The 15,285-nt window shown below is 49.2% G+C and overlaps 1 protein-coding gene across 1 annotated transcript in view; it reads right to left on the bottom strand.

The window, feature by feature from the left end:
• Window positions 1-11,926: 11,926 nt before the first annotated feature.
• Window positions 11,927-15,285, bottom strand: part of LOC144172484 (4-pyridoxate dehydrogenase-like) — a 201,435-nt gene continuing 198,076 nt past the window's right edge. Inside the window, exon 11 of the mRNA XM_077701179.1 lies at window positions 11,927-12,199. Within this exon, the coding sequence (XP_077557305.1) occupies window positions 12,028-12,199 (172 nt within the window). The 3' untranslated portion in view covers window positions 11,927-12,027. The remainder of the gene's footprint in view (window positions 12,200-15,285) is intronic.

Here is a 15,285-nt window from a genome sequence, read left to right as displayed (position 1 = left end):
GGCGGAGGCGTCGGAGGCAGACGTGTGCTGCCCACTGGCCAGGATGCTACCTGTGTCCCTTCCAGAAGACTGTGGCGCGGATGCATTATTTGGAGACGATGTGCGGCCCGTCACTTGTCGGCGAAGGGAGTGGATCACATGGCTGCACAGCGGCTACGTAGAGCCATGCGTTAGAACGCAGCCCTTAAGCACCCGCTCCTCTGGTTTCGCGTAGTCCCTCAGCGTTGGACTCGTTATAACCGAGAGAACGAAGACGCCACCGAAGATAGAGCTAGCAGGAAAACTGAAGTTGCAAGTATGACGAAAGTGTAAGGGGGAGGGCGTAATTCCGTGACCATGCGAGACGTGCTTCACAGTGGCGCCCCTTACGAGATAACGACAGAGTATGCCGCGCGCCGTCGTGCATTAGCTGATGATGCGATCACTTCCTGAGGCACAGCATCTATGTGCCGTCGCCGAGAAGACTACAGTGCGCGCTGCACTCAAATTTCGCATTAGCGAGTGTCGTAATCGTACGTCATTTTCTTCCTCAAGAAAAGAACTGCGGGGTATAAAACTGCAGTGTTATGATCCAAGAATAAATTAAATTAAATTATAAAAATGAAAGAAACTAAACCAATAAAACAAACTTGCGGCCATAAAAAGCAGGGCTTTCAAATTCATACAAATACGCAGTCTTATGCGTCCGAGCGAATTTTTCATTTCGCTTCAGTTAATGTTGTAATCGTGTACCTACTATAGAAAACATTTTGCAGTACATTTTACAGTTAAAGGAACTCTTCAACACTTTAGATCAACGCTCTCACTCTTATCTTCGCTTCTGGAAGCACTGCAAAAGTTATAGCTATTGCCAGCCCAGAGGAGCAGTGCGGGATTGGCTCGTCCCAGCAGATACGCCTTCCGTTTCTGCTTCGGTTTTGTGGTTTCATTTTAATGTCGCAATTTAAGGAAAGCCGGCAAATAGCCGCTACATCGCTGTAATGAGGTCATTCCAGCGGTAGAAGAACGCCAAGACTGGGGAAGAGAGAAAAATATTTCAAGCAAGTTTGTAAGTCATCTGATGGGGACAGAGCAGTACTTTTTGTCTGAGGGACTGTCCGACTCCCTGATCTAAGTACTGGATGTGTTGGTTGACTACTTTTTGCAGCATTCAAGATTTCGAACAAAGTTGAAAAAAGTGTTGCAGGGTTGCTTATTTTTGGCCAAAACAAAACATTTGCACAAAAAAACCTACATTATGGCTTCGTTTTTGACAAGGAAAGCTGACAAGGAAACAAAAACCGAACACAAAAAAAATTAACAGAAAAAAACCCGCCTGCTTTTTTTTTTCTCCGAACCCGTTCGAACCCGTTTGATCCGGTTCGAACCGGTTCGAACCGGAACTGAATGGTGCGCCGGAACTGAACCCGAACCGAACCCGAAAGGCTTGAACCCGAACCCGAACCGAACCCGAAAAAATTCCGGTTCGACACCCTGGTCAGAGTACGCGCTCCCTTACCTCGATGATGTCGCCATCTTTTCGAACACATGGGAGGAGCATGTAGAGCACTTACGAGTCGTGCTGAGCAGGCTCAAAGAAGCCGGCCTAACAGTCAAACCGTCGAAATGTCACCTAGGTTGCGCCGAAGTGACGTACCTAGGACATGTAGTGGGGCGCGGCCGACGCAGACCGTCGGAAATCAAAGTAGCCGCGGTTCTAAACTATCGCCGACCAACGACTAAGTCCGAGATAAGGGCTTTTTTGGGTTTGGCTGGATATTACCAGCATTATGTGAGAGATTACTCCACACTCGCTAGTCCTTTAACTGACGCTCTCAGAAAGACTGAGCCAGTAAAGGTGGCATGGAACACCAAGAAGGAGGACGCGTTTCAAACGCTCAAACGAGCACTGAGCGAGGAGCCAGTCCTAATGGCCCCCGACTTTTCGAAGGGTTTCGTGATTCAGTGCGATGCGAGCGATCGTGGCATGGGAGCTGTACTATGCCAAGAGGATGCGAATGGCCGGGAACGACCAGTTTTGTACTTAAGCCGCAAGCTAACTTGCAGAGAAGAGGCGTACAGCACATCCGAAAAGGAATGTGGCTGCGTCGTGTGGGCAGTACAGAAGCTGGCGTGCTAGTAGCCGGTTCCCAGTTTGTTGTGGAAACTGATCATTACCCGCTAACCTGGCTAAATAACATGTCATCTAAAAGCGGTCGTTTGCTAAGGTGGAGTATGATACTCCAGCAGCACAATCTTGTCGTTCGCTACAAGAAAGGAAAGTTGAACGCTAACGCAGACGCACTAAGCCGTGCGTTCTAAGTAAGGCTGCGTTCGTCCTCCCCGTGTCTTTCGTTTCATTTCGCCTCTTCGTGAGAAGATTTTAGCGTAGCAGGTAGATGGGAGCAAAATTAGTGCCCTCATTTGCTGCCTCCGTTGATTATTTCCGCACCGCGTGAATTCAAGTAATCAACCTTAGTTATCATTTAAGTTCGTGTGTTATGTTTGACACTTAGTGTGAGTTCTTCTTTTAAGAGTTTTCCGTCCCGCATGGGTCTCTTGGTGTAGAGGGTCCAAATTTGGGATAGACACTTAGCTAGGAGAGTTTGTCACGCTTTGGAGTCTGGTGTTCAGACAGAGGACAGAGGGTGCTTGCTTGCGCTGGGTGTTTTGCCTGTTGTCGGTCGGTTCTTTGCAAGCTCCAGAACGATGAGCACCGGGGCCGAGGACAGAACAGAAGAGCCGGACGAAGCTGGTCGAGACACCTGGGCAGCACGGCGAGGTACCTGTGATCCAGACCTGGCAGAGGGTACCTGTTCAAGAAGAGGAACTTGGTGGAGCCGCCCTTTTCCTGGGGCACTGGAGGTGTACCTGGATGAGCCTGGCGAACGAGCGCGCCCAGCATCCGAGCCACGTGGAGGCAGCTCGTCTTCACGGCGCATTGTCTGGCGGCGGGGTTGCTGTTGTGCCAGAGCGCCTGGCCCAAAGGCGTTGCACGAGGCGACGTGCCGACAGCGAGGCTGAGTCACGCCTCTCCCTTTCGTCGCTGCGGCGCGGCCGTCCTGCATCTCGAAACGCTGCGGCGCGGCCGAATCCCGCATCCCAGAACGCTGCGGCGGTTGGGTCGGAGAACGACCCAACAAGGGCATGTCGCTACGCCCGGAGGCGAGGTCACGCAGACGGCGGTGGCGGCGCCCTCCCTTTCCCCGCGCAGCTGACTCACCGCTTCGCTGCCATTCGTCGGAATTCAAACTTCAGGCAGCGAGAGCTCTGATTGGAGCTATTTGAACTTCTCGGGGCCCCAACGAACTTCCCGGGCTATAAAAGAAGCCCGGAGGCTCTCATCGTCGGCTTTCCTCGGCGGCTTCTCTCCGGCACCAGTCTCTTCGGAAGCACCGAGTGAAAAGGGTGCTGTCGCCTTTGTGCGAGTTATGTAACGTTTGCCTACCCTGTAAATACTGTATATAAATGTTACTTCAAGTTTTTGTCGGCTCGAGAACTTCTTCGCTCTGCTCTGCGCCGCGTCGATAGCGGACGGAGCAAGGCAACATCGCTACACCGGTGACTGCGCTCGGGTGGCCAGTCGCAACAGTTGGAGGCTGCGGTGAGAGGGCGCAGTCCCAACAATGCGTCGCGACTGCAAGGTGCCGCGGTGCACTGTCTGCCGGCGGTTCGGTCACGAAGCGACACAGTGCACGCGGACATATGCTGCTGTCGCCGCACCTGTCGGAGCCGACGATTTGTCTGAGCTCGTCATGGACGCTGACGAAACTGAGGAACTCGCCGCCGGAGATGCACCTAAGCCTCGCGAGACGCCGGAGTCGCCCGACAAGGAACCTAATAAGTCAGCACCTCTCATGGATGAAGTTAAGCCGTTTCTGGGTGAGGAGACTCGCCAGAATGATGACACAGGTCCGGACGCTATAAGCCCAAAAAAGAGGACGCTATAGCCCCACCAAGTGAAGCACCAGGCGACTGCAACATCGAGACCCCCGTCAGTGCAATTGCAGAAGCCGAGGTGGAGGATGGAAAGGCAACAAAGCGACCGCGACAAGAACACGAACAGCAGCTGAGTGATGAAGTGCCGCGTGACGGAAAAGTGGGTGCGAAAGGACGTTTGGCGCGGTGTCCGTGCTCTAAACTGAAATCGAGCTCCTCGCCATACGACCGAGGGGCGGCAGCGGCGAAGCCACCGTGAAAGTGAGATCGTTGTTCAGAGGTATATGTTTTCCTTCACGACGTCTACTTTGATGAAATTGTTTAAGAGGACTGCCCTTTTTGTTTTCTCTACATCTCCAAAAATTCATGTTGCAACTGTTTGGACTGAGATTGCACCTATTGCTTGTAGTACGTGATTGTAATGTCCAAACGGAAGAAGCTCTCTCTTTTTTTGTAATATTATTATCGCGTTTCGACGCAAGGTTTTCAATTTCATCGTTGGCTGAGTCTTATCCAAAAGAAACAAACATAAAATGATACATTTCGAAAATCCTGTACGAATCGCCACCCTAAATGTTCGTGGGCTTTCTGAGACAAGAAGACAAGTTCAAGTTAACCGGCTAATCGCTGAGAAGGAACTTGACATAGTGGCGATACAGGAAACTAAGATTGAAAGGGAAGACCAGACTCAGAAAATGGTGAAATTGTTTGCTGCACATTATAATGTTTGCATTAGCCATGCAGTAGGCTTATCCGCTGGATGCATGCTTTTAATTAAACAGAGTATTGGTGCAGTCATACAGAACATTGTAAGCTGTTCGAAAGGTCGATTCATTGTTTGCGACATTAACTACTTGTCAATCGATTGGCGTATAATAGCCATATATGCACCAACGAGAGTCGAAGAGCGAAAAGTGTTTTTTCAGGAGGTTTGTACTTGGTTGCGAACTGAACGATTTATTGTTTTTCTGGGGGATTTTAACTGCGTGCTCTCCGCGCATGACAAATCCAGTAAAACGCCTTTCCGCGACGGCAGTACTTCTGTTGTCCAAGAGGCAATTGCAGAATCTTGTGTTGAGGATATCGGTGCAGTAAATGTGTGCGCACGACATGTGCAATTCACGCATTTTCAGGGAGAGAGCCACGCCCGCTTGGACCGCGTTTATGTCTCTGTTGATCTGTTGCGTGAGTGTCATGATTATTGTGTCACACCAGTGTCATTTAGTGGCCATTGTTTAGTATCTTTCTGTCTTGGTAGGGCGAAGCAAAATGTGAATTTTAATTGGAACCTCTGGAAAATGAACAATAAGTTATTGCAAGACGAAGATTTTATGCTTGCTGTGAGTGAAAAGATTAAGCAGTTAGCAGGTATGACTAACTGCGCCCATAGTTGGGAACGTTTCAAGCAAGAAATAAAAATGTCTGCATTAGAAAGGTCGAGTGCTATGAAGCACTCAGAACGTATGAAAGAGGAACGCCTCCGTAGTACCCTTACATCGCTTATTAAAGAAGAATGCCAAACACCTGGGGTACACACAGAGGAGATTAGGAAGCTGAAAGCGCAGCTCGAGGTAATCGATCAGGATAAGTACCACGGCGCCCTAATAAGGGCGAGAGCAGAAAGACTGCTGATAGGTGAGGCACCTACCAAGAGAGCCCTCGGCACTGAAAAGAGGTATGCCAGTAGAAAAGAAATAACTGAAATCGAAAGTGACGGTGTGGTGTTAACCGATCGTGCTGAAATTGCACACGTGTTTAAAGAGCATTATGACACATTGTTTTCTTTTCATTCAAGCGATTTAGAAAATTTTAAACGCGAATTCATGGATTTGTTGCCCAGGCTAGATGATGAAATCAGGACTATTCTCGAAGCACCTATTACCGTTGGTGATGTTAGTCAGGCAATTGAAGAGTTAAGTCCTGGAAAGACGCCAGGTCCAGACGGCTTAGGAGCAGCCTTTTATAAAGCTTTCAAGTGTGAGCTGAGCCCAGTGTTGTGTCGCCTTTTCACTGAGGCTTACGAGAACGAAGTGCTTCCACCGTCCTTCACTCTCTCTCACACTGTACTCATTCCAAAAACTGATGATAGATTGAAACTCAGGAATGTCACGGCGTATCGCCCCATTTGCCTCACCAACGTGGATTATAAAATACTTATGAAAATCCTTGCAAGACGACTGCAGTTAGTAGTTCAAGATATAGTTGGAACCCATCAAACGTGTGGCATAAAGGGCCGTTCAATTACAACAAATATACATGTAGCCAGATGCATCTTAGACTGTTGTGATAAAATGGATCAAGCGGTATCAATGGTACAGATAGATTTAGAGAAGGCCTTTGACAAGGTGTCACATGAAATAATGATGAAAATTCTTGAACACGTGAATGTAGGAAGAATAATTACCGAAGGAGTGCGTATGGCGTACAAGGAGTGCAGCACAAGTATTATAGTGAACAAATCTGTCAGCGCCCCCATTAGAGTGCGACGCTCGGTTAGACAGGGCTGCCCCCTGTCATTTTTGCTCTTTTCCATTTACATTGAATCGTTTTGTGCCAATGTCGTCCACAGTCGTAAAATTCGGGGCTTTGCTTTGCAAGCATGCGAAGTGCGCGTACTTGCTTACGCCGATGATATCGCTTTGTTCTGCACGGATACAAGTAGCATAAACGAGAGTATTGATATTTTAAAGAGATTTTGTAAATATAGTGGTAGTAGCGTTAACTGGGATAAGTGCCTTGGTTTTTGGCATGGTAAATGGCAATCGAAGCCCAGCGTATTTGCACTAATCAACTGGGTAGACACGCCCACGAAATAACCAGGCGTCCCCGCTTGAAAATTATCGGGATAGTGACCCGTACTGGCGAAGGCAAGCAATCGAGATGCGGGACAAAGCCGAAAAGTTGGGGGGAAAGCAACTATCCGTTTTTGCACGTGCTGCTGTTTGTAATCTGTTTTTCGTTTCCAAATTGTGGTACGTGATGCAGGTATTACACTGCGGGCGTGCCAATGTACAAAGATTGCACCGTGTTTTTGCCGTGTTTCTATGGGGTTCCACATGGGAGCGAACGAGTCGGACAAATCTGTTTCGTCGTGTCCGCTCCGGTGGACTTTCTTTGGTGCACTTATTCTTGCGCCAAGTAGTAAACCGTTTCCTTTTTCTGAGAGATGTACGCGACCCATTTTTGCGCACAGTGTGTCAGGTTCGTTTGGGTGCAGCACTGCCCGAATTAATTGTTTCCTGTTGTGTTTATGGTGGTGGAATCCATGGCTACCTACGTGAAGTTGTTGATGCCACAAGGTTTCTTTGTACCCGATTCTCCTTGGAATATTTATCTCATGTGCCAAGGAAGAAACTGTATAAGGATCTCGTGGATATGGTTTTGCCGATCCCACTGTACAGGTCCCTATACCGTGTGGGGCCGGGACAAGATGTTTTTCGGCGTGTTAAAAGAATGCCAGCTCCTGGCTATGTTAAATCGTTTTTCTTTAAATTGCATGTCGGTGTACTACCTGTAAAAACCTGGATGACTGAGAAAGGTTTATTTGTGCCTTGGGGCCCTGATTGCTTCCCATGCAAAAAACCAGAGACCATCGAACACGTGTTCATAGATTGTTGGGACGGGGTCTTCCTATGGGACGTATTACAGCGTACCTTAAAGAACGATTTTCCTGTGGATAGTCATGGAATTCGGTTTTTAGCCATAGAAAATGAAGGTGAAGTTCCATACGACTTCATAATGTTACTGGCCCTACACGGTATATGGAAGGCTCGCATGGCCCGTCGGTACAATGATGTCGATGCGAGGACAGGGAGGGAATACTTTTGTGAAAATGTCCGCTACATAGTAGAGGTGTTGAAAACCGAGCCTAGTCCACCCGAGTGGCTGACTGTGCTGGAGAGTGTGGCGAGACTACCGCCTTTTTAAACCTTACACACTAGCAAGGTATGTGCTAGTGTTTTTTCACGTGGTGTAATTTTGTCGATGATTTGCATGTATGTATTGACCCAAACCAGGCAATAAAGAAAAAAAAAAAGCTTGTAGCCTAGTTGTCTGGAGCGCTAGGTATGTCATTGGAAGTGTTTTGCCGGTCACAAGTTCGAATCCCCGCTGGTACATGCCTTTTTTTTATAAGTTCACTTTTTCGTTTTTCGCCGATGTGTTCTATCCTGGGTTCACATTTTTTGGGCCGCAACGTTCATTGCTCCACGAACTTGTCCACAGAACTCGCGCAGGCTGGGACTGGAGCGCTAGCGAGTTCTCGTTGGCGTGCTGTTGCCATAAGCACCGACTGCTTGCGGGCAGTGGGCACAGGCCAGAATCAACAGACCCTTGAACTGGTGCGAACACGCTTTTTACGATACAGGCATCAGTGAGGCAAGCTCCAAATATAAGGGAAAAGTGCTTGCATTTGAGCGTCTGCGAGGACGCGGAGGGCGTTCATGCACTGCGTAGGGCTCAGCTAATGAATGCTATGATTCCAAGCCGTCCTGGGAGGCTTATCTTATGCATTTTACAGCCGACAACATGGCAGACGCGCGGTACTACGATTACTGTGATATTGAGAATGCCCATCCAACGATGCCATCGTATGTCAAACATGTTGTTTTACAGAACCGAAACCGAAACCGGAACTTGTTTGATTACTAACCTTGGGCATCGTCCAATCACGGTGCCCCCTCCTCCTAACGTCACAGCTTGGTGCGGCCGCCGCAAACCGCGCATGGCAGTTTTTCTTCTTTCGCGCTTTGTAAAATAATTACCGATTAGTCAACCGGATAAACGATGAAAAGTGTGCTAATTTGAGCCAGTCTACGCAGTGCAAGCAAAAACGGGAGCTTGACAAATTCACTTCAGTGTCCCTTTAATTGTTCATCACTTCGAGGCTTATAGCTCCAAAAGATGAACACAGCATGATGGATTCGTATACCAGCAGCTGCGTAGACACCAGAGGCCCTTAATGTGACGTTGTGAACGGTTTTCATGTAGAAACTGCCTTGCACTGTGTATTCTAGGCAATGGGATGTTTTTTCCTAAGCTGGGGCACTTGCACAGGCATGCGAGGCCGGGTCGATTGTCACTCGCGCGCGTGTTCCCGGTGTACGTGGTGCCAAAAATACCCATTACAAGTCCGCATCTCAGCACCGACGACTGCCTTTGGCTCCTTCGCAGAGCCATTAACCGTAAATCGCGTGCCGGTAACCCGGACTATGTTCTAGCCATCGACATGCGAAAGGCATTCGATAATGTCAGTCAAGCCGCCATCCTTACCGAACTGTCTGCTGCATATCCAAGCCAACGGGCTCAAAATTGGATGAAATCCTTTCTGGAAAATCGGCCTATTCAGCTTAGTGGCACGCACCCGGGATGGCGCCCCAGAACCTATTTCTTGGCTCGGGGGGTACCCCAGGGTTCCATCCTCGGGCCCGTGCTTTTTAATTTGGCAATGACACGAATCGCTCGTCAGCTAGAGACCGATACCACATCCCGTTTTGCAATCTACGCTGATGACCTCACGGTGTGGACTGAGGCAGCTGACTATACGGACGTCGAAAGTATGATTGTTGAACTACAAGCAGCGGCTTCTAGTCTAGCCCAAAGCCTCCCTTCACTTGGGTTAGAGTTGGCTCCTGATAAGACAGAGTTTCTACTCGTTCATGGGCTACATCTCACTTCCATCATGTTATTTATCTGGCCGGAACGCCAATCCAAACCAAATGCGACCAGGTTCGCATCTTGGGAATCCCATTGAGCAGCCACAACAGTGCCAAACGTTGGATCACTCAACTTAGACGCAACTGGAAACCAATGCTGCATTTGATCTCCAGGATGTCTAATAAGTATGGTGGAGCTAGTCAGACTGCTTGCCTCGCACTCACTCGAGCAGTTGCCCTTGGTCGAATTCTGTACGGCGCAACTGCATATGACCTCCGTCCAGCTCACATGAAGCAACTACAAATTCTTCATCGTGCGCCCCTGCGGACGATCACAGGCCTCCCACGGCACACTAGGATCTGCGCCTTAGAGAAAGCTGCTCCTCTGCCTCCCCTGCCAGAAATTCTTGAAGAGACCCGGAAACACCATCAACTCCGACGCACGCTCACTATCCACGGTGCTGCTATTACTGCATGGGACTCTCAAACGCACCCAATCGGACCCATGCCATCTCCTCCCCCACCCCTTGGGCTCGAAATACCGTGGTTGCTTCGCAACGGTCGGCTATCCCTCGAGCTAGCGTAGTTCCGCGTCTGCGCGCTCTCCGCCGAAGCATGGCGCAGAGGCTACCAAACGAGGTGGACATATTTACAGACGCCAGCCTACAAGGCAACTCTATCGGTTTGGCTTGGCACTGCGAAGAACGCCCTGATCTTAGCGGCGCCACTACTATGGCTACCATCGCCCCGTCACCTCTCCAAGCCGAGTTCCATGGTCTCCTAGGAGCCCTGGATCACATGACCTACATGGCTCGTGCACCACCACCACCCAGGGTCCGCCTCCTCACTGATTCCCACGCCGCCATCAGAGAATTCAATAGGGCTTACTCTGATCACTCTACCGTTCATCACATCCAGGCCATGGTTAACCTACTGGCCCGAAACGGAACGCAAGCCCGCGTAGCCTGGATTCCGGGGCATGTGACCCAGGGGGTCGGCAATCACGCTGCTCATAATGCAGCGCGGGAGAGCCTTCAGTCTACACCTCCCTTGATTGCTCCCGATCTTGCACCTGATCCAGGTCTACATCCGCGCCCCCAACTGGATCATGCTAAATATTCTCGCTGAAAGCGGCTCGCTGAGAAGACTCCGCAGGGTTACCTGCATGGTGTCCCCACCCCACCCCGTTCCGCAGAAATCTTTGTTAATAAGACAATCGCTAATGCGGCCCTCACACCCTCCACACTGCGGAAATGGTTGCATTTGGACTCTTCAGCCTCTCCGTACTGTCCCCATTGCCAGCAGAATGTTTTTTCAGACCTCAAGCACCTAACTTGGCACTGTGCAGCTTTCGCATCTTCTCGCGATTCTTTGCTCAGTGCTCTGCCCCCCAACTCGTCCCCTGATGATACCCCGTACGAAGACCCAAATTTTCTGCATGCTCTAGGTGTGTTTTCCATTAAGAGTGGCCTGGCAAGGGTAGTGTGAGATGGGGTCTACAATCTCCCTCCCAAAGAAATCACTGATCATCTATCTCCAACAAGTCATCTCTAACGATTGAGTGATCACCTTCCCCTCCTCCCTTCTTCCCCTTCCCCAACTACGGCCATGTAGCCTCCCCCATCTTAATAAATGTCATTCATTCATTCATTACAAGTGCTTCCAAACCGATTTGAACACCAAGGGGCTGGTAGCTTCGTTTCGACGTTTTCACAAACAAGGCGCGTTTATTCATACATTCGATGACAACTGACTACGCGCTCCTGTGCCGAGCCAGTAAGGTGCACGAAGAAAAAAATCAGTTTCGTTAAAAAAGATGTTAACATAGTTTCCGCTAAAATAAGTTATAAACGGTATATATACGGTGGTACTGAGCACGAATACCTACAAAAATAAGCGTTTTGGAAGATAGGCGTATCCACAAAGAGTGTGTTTTATCGGCCAAATTTCGTACCGAAAGGTGCGCAAAGCGTCGCAGAAAAGCAAAAAGCGGCGCCAACAGGACGTGAAACGGCGGATATTGCGCCGCAACACAATCTGATTACATCAGCCCGTTCGCAGCACTCGAGGAAACGGCGCAGACCTCGGGTTTTGTGCACCGTGAGTTGTGCACCGTGAGCAAAACATCGCGTTTTGTGCACCATCTCATATATAGTTGCTGAGGAAACAAGTTATCATGCCAAAAATAATCAACTGAGGAATACTAGATGGACACAAGTCGGAACTGAGGAATACCAGCATATTCATAAGTTGGAGGTCAGCGCATGTTGCACTGACCGTTCTTTCTGATCGTGTCCAGCATGTGGATATTTTTCCCGATTTGGAGAACCATCTCATTGACAACACAAAGAGAGTGGTGTTTAGTGGACATTTTTATTACTTTTATTTTATTACATAGGCACAAATTTTGAAAGAAAACTTCTAGACTTCGGAGATCCCGCGGCATACTCGGCACTCAAGTGGTTCTTATTCCTCCTGCTGCAGCCATCTCCTCAGCTTTGGCGTCTTCTATGATCATATCTGCCCCCTTGGCACCTATCATCATTACAGGTGCGTGAGTATTGCCAGACGTAATTTCTGGCATTACGGAAGCGTCGATTACCCGCAATCGTGAAACATTTTTCACCCTGCGAGTAGAAAAAAAGATAAAGATCAAACAACGTGAGTGAAAGGTGGCCCTATTTGCGGTAGTAGCCACATTATATGCCGTAAAAAACTATATGCCGTAAATATTGATTCGTTTAAAAATTATGTCTCGCTTGTCAAGTCATACAACTCTTTTACCTTGCGGGACTATAAGCCTTTTTTCAAAATATCAAATTCATAATCTTCAGCCGGAGAGTGTAGAATGAAAGTGGCCGTAACGTTGCGGTTCATCTAAGCACGTTAAAACACACTGCCCCACGCTCTTCCTCTCTGGTGACTCCCCATTCCAGACTTGTATTCACCTCTTTTATCACAATACACACTTAGCCAAAACAGAGCAATGGGGGAGTGCCATTGCTTCTTTGGGGGACTAACTGCGTTGCCACAACCATTAATTAGTTTCCTACGCATGTAAATGCGAGGGGACGAACAGTTACTCCCCAAACATTCGTCCTTAGCGGACGAACGGTTGCTGGTTTCCCTTCTGCCGTCCAAGGGCTTCCAAGAAGTACCCCAGGCCATGGCGTGCATGAATTTTCCGGAGCAGTGGAGGGTGCCCCGTGGCAGTACCATCAAGGGGAGCTCCATCCAGGGCATTGACTGGAGGAGCGTTAGGGAAGGCGGCCTGAGTGTCCCGAAACTCGCCCGGCCGAAGGAGCGCCGGGCAGGTCCACGGACTCCGGAGCAGCAAGCTGCTGCCAAGGAGCGGCTGGGCCAAAGGATGCTCTCACGAAACCCCAACAATACCTATGCTCGGGGCCTGCTGCTGACACCGGGAGGACCGAGAAAGGAGACAAAGTACGGCCCGGCCCCGGCAGGGTCCCCACTTGCCTACCACCAGGCACAGCTGCCCCATGGTTTCAGTGCCCAGTTGTCAGGCGTTGGGCCAGTGTCTGTGCCGTACACCCAACTACTGCCTGCGGCAGATGTTTTCAAGGACGCGCTGCCATGGATACCAGCTTCCCATCGCGGAGGCAGCATGCTAACGTAATGCTCACTAACGTAATTCCTTGCAAACCATGCTGAGACCCACTAAATCGTTGTTTCTACGTGGGCACTCCCGTCTGTTACCCTGTGTCTAAAACAATGCAATTCCTGGGCTTTATATTTGCTGGAATTTTTACAGCCGCAGCATGTAATTTAGGTTTCGCACACTATACACAACTAAAGAAAATCTGAAATGGCGTGCAGTCAATTTTGCTTGTCTGTATTGGTCAACCTCAGAATAAAGAGGTTAGTTACCGCTTTTGCCTGTTTTCACCTTTTCTCAATACCCTGCAGAAGGTGCAGACATCGCGGCAGGCATCGCTGGCCCTGGAGCGTGACACGCAGCAGCAGTCCCACAACGCAACGTGGGCAAAAAACCAAAGTCTCAGACTAACGTCATCCAACTTTGGCAATGTCCTGATGGGGAGAGAGTTGTCCTTGAAAGGCCTACAGTAACGCGCAGAAACCAGGGGCCTTTTACAGGTGGCTCCGATCAGGTGCATAATCTCACTCCTAATGATAATGCGAGAAATTTAACGTATTTAAATACATCAAAAACATACTGACATAAGTTTTTTCTCTCACTGCTTTTTTTGTTTACTCTAAACGTGTTTATTATTGCTTGAAGTCATTAAAATTTTAAGGTTTGGAATTTATTGTGGTTTGGAAATTGTGCAGCGCAACTGCGAAAAACAAAAAAAAAATGCTTAAGAATCCTCTCCTTGCTGTTGTGCTGTGTATACATTCGTAATTTTTTGATGAATTCTGTGTTAAATTACAGAGTATGCTTGAGACAGTATAACCATTCATATGCGTGGATGAGGAATGTGCGATGCCTTTCATGAAAAGAAGAAGTCAGCCTGGCAAGGAGCATGGATTGATACTCCATATGGAGATGAGAGGGGCGAAAACGAGCGAAGGAAGCGAAGACACAAAAGAGCGCACAAGCACTAACAATGCACATAAGCACCCAGAAAATGACAAACGCAGGAACACGCACACAGCGCATGCACGTAAAAAACTATTGGAATCTTTGTGGAGTTGGAGGGGGGAAGGAGAGGGAAGGCAGCAAGCTATTGTGCTTTTCACTCCCAAACTGCCATACGAAATTACACAAAGGGCGTCATTTCCACAGCTGCCCTCAAAAATCTTCAGAATCCCCCTGCCCACCCCGTGATGGACTCCGGCCCACACCGGCGTAGGTTGTAATGAGACGGCACACCAACACGCCCGAACACACGGCATCCCCGAAATGTCCCACGCGTACCTACCGTAATTACCCGATTCTAACGCGCCCCCGATTCTAACGCGCACCCGATTTTCCAGGCAAAAAACCGAAAAAACTTGCACCTCCGATTGTAACGTGCAATTAGCTTTGCGAGCAAGAAAAACGAATGCGAGAGAAACGGGCGATTTATTTCCCGAAGTAATCTCACTCATCTCACACCTTGTCGCTCTCCAAGAGCTCCTTGTCGCCTTCCGCTGTCCTCAACATCTCGTCATCGGTGCCGTCAAGCGCGTTCGCGATGCCACACTTCTGAACGAACGTTCAACCATGTTCAATGGGATCGTGGCGCACACCTCGCACGCCCATCCCGCGAGCTTCACCAGAGGCGCACGCTTCAGCCAACCACTCGTGAATGCGTGGGAGCCGCTCGTAAGCCGTGGAAGCGGCGCACCTTCGTTGCCGCTGCTGCCATTGCTGTTATCAAGCGCGCAAGTGGAATAATTTGGCGATTTGTGTGAACGCCGATAGAAAAGCCTAGGCGCCTAGATACGAAAAATTGTTGCTAAAAGCTTTGGCGCCATCTTGAGATGGCGATGGCGATGGGTGGAACAAAATTTCAGCTGTTTCGCCAGTTTCGGTTTCGTATCCGATTCTAACGCGCATGCGATTTTTTGGCTTATATTTCCGGAAAAAAGGTGCGCGTTATAATCGGGTAATTACGGTACTTATGTGCAGGGACATAACTCAACATTACCGCCTCCTCCGCAGGAACCAACCTCCCCCGCACCCTTACTCCGCCGGCAGCGCACATGTGGCGGCTCTTACAAACCCCCACTTTCCCACACCGCACTC

The sequence above is a fragment of the Haemaphysalis longicornis genome, unplaced genomic scaffold (assembly GCF_048455015.1).
Source record: "Haemaphysalis longicornis isolate Haplotype H1 unplaced genomic scaffold, Haemaphysalis longicornis Haplotype H1 scaffold_227, whole genome shotgun sequence".
In the NCBI taxonomy this organism is placed as follows: Eukaryota; Metazoa; Arthropoda; class Arachnida; order Ixodida; family Ixodidae; genus Haemaphysalis; species Haemaphysalis longicornis.
This window is presented reverse-complemented; position numbering and strand designations above follow the sequence as displayed.